Genomic DNA, 3,589 nt, shown 5'->3' with positions numbered 1-3,589 from the left:
CGTTTGCTCTGGGCCTCGTCGCCAACGTATGCGTCCTTCTGACCCATGCCGACCATTACACCCTGGTGACGAGGGCGGCCGACGATGGAGGGGAAGACAGAACGAGGAGCGTCGTCGCCGGCGAAGCCAGCCTTGACCATCCCGGAGCCATTGTCCACGACAAGGGGAGATACTTCGTCGTCACACATTTTCGTTTAGTGTCTCCTGAAAAGAATAAGATTGTTAATATTTCTTCCCTAATCAAAGGCTCCATTAGTCATTGCTTACTTTTACACACACACACACACACACACACACACACACACACACACACACACACACACAGCAAATAGATCTTCGTGTCTGTCTGTGTCTGTCCGACTCCTCGTCTGTATCTGTTTGTGTATGTATGTATGTATGTATTTATGCATGCATGTATGGATATATGTATGTATGTATATATGCATGTATGCGTTTATGTTTTTATTTTATTTTTATTTTTATTTTTTTTACGTGTTCGCCTATAGCGCCGGTATGGTCGGCCCAAGTCCGTCATGGCACAGGCAATTTTTATTGTTGCGCCATATATTCTTGGCTTGTACTGTCTCCTGGAACTCATTCTTGATTCACTTGGACGGTTTCTTCTAGAGTCGGGGTTGATGGGTGGTCTTCAGGACAGCATGTGGGTAGTCTTAGGCCACTCGGTGGTGACTGAAAAATCCCAGGTGGTAACGTGGGGATTCGAACTCGCGTCGTCCAGCACGCGGTGAACGCAGGGTCCGCACGCTAACCACTCAGCCACCGCTTACCCCCGTGTGTGTCTCTCTCTCTCTCTCTCTCTCTCTCTCTCTCTCTCTCTCTCTCTCTCTCTCTCTCTCTCTATATATATATATATATATATGTGTGTGTGTGTGTGTGTGTGTGTGTGTGTGTGTGTGTGTGTGTGTCTGTGTGTGTGTGTGTGTGTGTGTGTGTGTGTGTGTGTTAATGTGCGTATGTATGCATCCAAAATCATGACCCTATAATGTCATCTCTAGCCGAGATGATAACTGTGTAGCTAACATCGTTTTCTCTTCATTGTTCTGTTATAAGGAAGGCATTTTTTAGGTATTACTAATTGAGTTGTTTGTTGATTGCTAAATGTATTCTACTCCGTATGTTTTTTAACGAAAAAAATGTCTGATAGTTTTTTTGTTGTTATATTCACGAATTTTTTTTTTTTTAGTTAACCTATTTAAACTCACTAATGGCGTAATTGTTAAATGTAATGTTATAGCCACCATGTTTTATTACGCTCATATTGTATGTGTGAACACAATTTGTGACATTTGTCCTTGAATATTTAAAAAGTAATTTCTTTGGAAAATTATGGAATGATTTTTGCACGTCTTAAAACCTCAAAAAGATCATGCAAAAAACTCAGTTCTTGAGTGTGGCCGTGCTTCTTGTGTATACTGTTTCACAACGGAGGAATGACGCCATGTTTTATTATCTAATTAATTATAAAGTCGTCCACTTTTTGTCTCGCAATAATGAAATGGATCACTTAATCACTCAACAACCACTTGTAATGCTTCTTGTCACAGCATTTGATCTCTACCTTCGCTTTGAAACACACGCACGCCCTTACGTACCCTGAGTTTGGAGTGCACTAAAAGCTGAAGTGAAGACCAGCCGCTTTATATACCCACCTTAGTCTTTTCACACATCCGCTACACGAAGTAATGACTCGACTTGTCGTATTAGGAAGATATTCCCAGCAGCAGGTGCGTGGGTGAGATGATGTGCCCCTTCACGATATAAATATGTCTCAAGGTTGACCTACCATATATCAAATAGTTGAGAGTTCTTCACATTCTTAAATCTGAAAAGCAAAGAAAATTTGGTGGTGTGTCAGTCAGCGATTTCAAAGACGAGGAGCTAAATTTGTTGGGAATATATTTTTCGCTGGTGTTTAATGGGGAGGCGTCAGTCACTCGCCCTTGAGGCAAATAGGTTGCTTTGCTTTTGGGTCACCCAGGGTTCGGAGTCGCGATGCTGTCTCTGATAAACGTATAATAAGGTTTAGAAAAGTGTGTAATAAATATTCTTAACTTTCTCTCAGGAAGATAAATTGCAAGTCTTGGCCCAGTCTCTAGTCGCTTGTGTTTTTGTAAATGTGTGTGTGTGTGTGTGTGTGTGTGTGTGTGTGTGTGTGTGTGTGTGCGCGCGCGAGTGTGTGTGTGTGTGTGTGTGTGTGTGTGTGTGTGTGTGTGTGTGTGTGTGTGTAACAACTGCTGTGTTTTTGCAGTGATTTAAAATTGTTGGATACCTTCTTTGGTAGGCTCAGGGAGTCTCAGTATTCACATAGGAGTACTGCTGTGACCTTCTAATGATATGGGCCCGTGCTATCTTGAGGGTGTTGGCAGGGAACGCTCCGGCGAGATGTCGTAGGTGGTAACTCTTCTCTGGCACCTTGTTAGCTGGCGTCGTTTTCTCAAAAAATTCTCATTCCTCCTGCATAATCCGCACCTCTCCTCACCTAACTTTTCTGACGCCTTTCCCTAAGTTTTCTTTCGTCAGGCGTGATCACTCACCTGCTTTTCTCACCTGTCACCCATCGTTTTCCGCGGCTGCTTCATTCCTCATCCCCTCAATCCTGTACCCTTGCCATATAAAAAAAAAATTTTTGAACTTTGAGAGTGTATCGTAGTTGTATATTTCCGTTTATAGCCGATTACTCCATAATACTAATAATGATAATAATAATAATAATGATATTAATAATAATAATAATAATAATAATAATAATAATAATAATAATGATAATAATAATAATAATAATAATAATAATAATAATAATAATAATGATAATAATAATCATTATAATGAATAATAAATAATGATAATAATCAGTAAGAAAAAGTCCATAAATTGAAGCACGGCATTTTAGTTTCCTCAACGATTTCTCTTAAGTAACCCACTTTGGAGGTTATGTCACTCGGTGTTGGCAATTTTCACTTTGACGCGACGCTACTGAAAGATGCTCCTCAGTCAATCATATTGTCTTATTATGCGTCGGCGAGAATTATTTAAAGTTTTGTCTGAAACTTTTGTTGGAGTGACCTTCAAACAGCTGCTCTTATTCCAACGACGACAGTGTGACGTAATGTTTGCGCCTTGCTCCGGTGAATACTATTGTCACCGTATTTCTTGCTGTGAGGTGTTTTGTTTATATATTTTCTTCTTTTCTCTGCAGCCCATTCAGTGGGTGTGGGTATAGGATTGTTTTTGTCAACTCCTTGAATATAATTTCGCCACTGAAGAAAAAAATGTAAAAGTGTAATTTTTTAATTTTTATATCGTTCAGTGTTAAGTGTCTTTGAAGTAGTGAGGAAACTGTAAGCGAGGACCACATTATCTTGGTGTAGGCATCTGTGTCTTTGAAGTGGTGCGAGTCCCCCGATGGCCAACACAAGAGACTGAGCCAAGAAGAAGAAAAGGGTTAAAAGTTTATTCCACTAACTTGAATATTCGCCTGACTTCTCTCGAACCCAGTGCAGTTTCATCTTACCTGACATGAAGTATATTTCATGAGGTCAATAGTCGAGTGAGGGTAAGTGATAGAAGA

The 3,589-nt window shown here is 40.3% G+C and overlaps 1 protein-coding gene across 1 annotated transcript in view; it reads right to left on the bottom strand.

Moving 5' to 3' along the window:
• The window catches only part of LOC126992556 (actin-3, muscle-specific-like), a 2,792-nt gene extending 1,032 nt beyond the window's left edge, over nucleotides 1-1,760 (bottom strand). Inside the window, exons 1-2 of the mRNA XM_050851375.1 lie at nucleotides 1,614-1,760; nucleotides 1-204 (exon numbers count right to left, since the gene is read on the bottom strand). The exon at nucleotides 1-204 is cut by the window's left edge and continues 1,032 nt beyond it. Of these exons, the coding sequence (XP_050707332.1) occupies nucleotides 1-188 (188 nt within the window). The 5' untranslated portion in view covers nucleotides 189-204; nucleotides 1,614-1,760. The remainder of the gene's footprint in view (nucleotides 205-1,613) is intronic.
• Nucleotides 1,761-3,589: the final 1,829 nt, after the last annotated feature.

The sequence above is a fragment of the Eriocheir sinensis genome, unplaced genomic scaffold (genome assembly GCF_024679095.1).
Source record: "Eriocheir sinensis breed Jianghai 21 unplaced genomic scaffold, ASM2467909v1 Scaffold488, whole genome shotgun sequence".
NCBI classification, from domain to species: domain Eukaryota; kingdom Metazoa; phylum Arthropoda; class Malacostraca; order Decapoda; family Varunidae; genus Eriocheir; species Eriocheir sinensis.
This window is presented reverse-complemented; position numbering and strand designations above follow the sequence as displayed.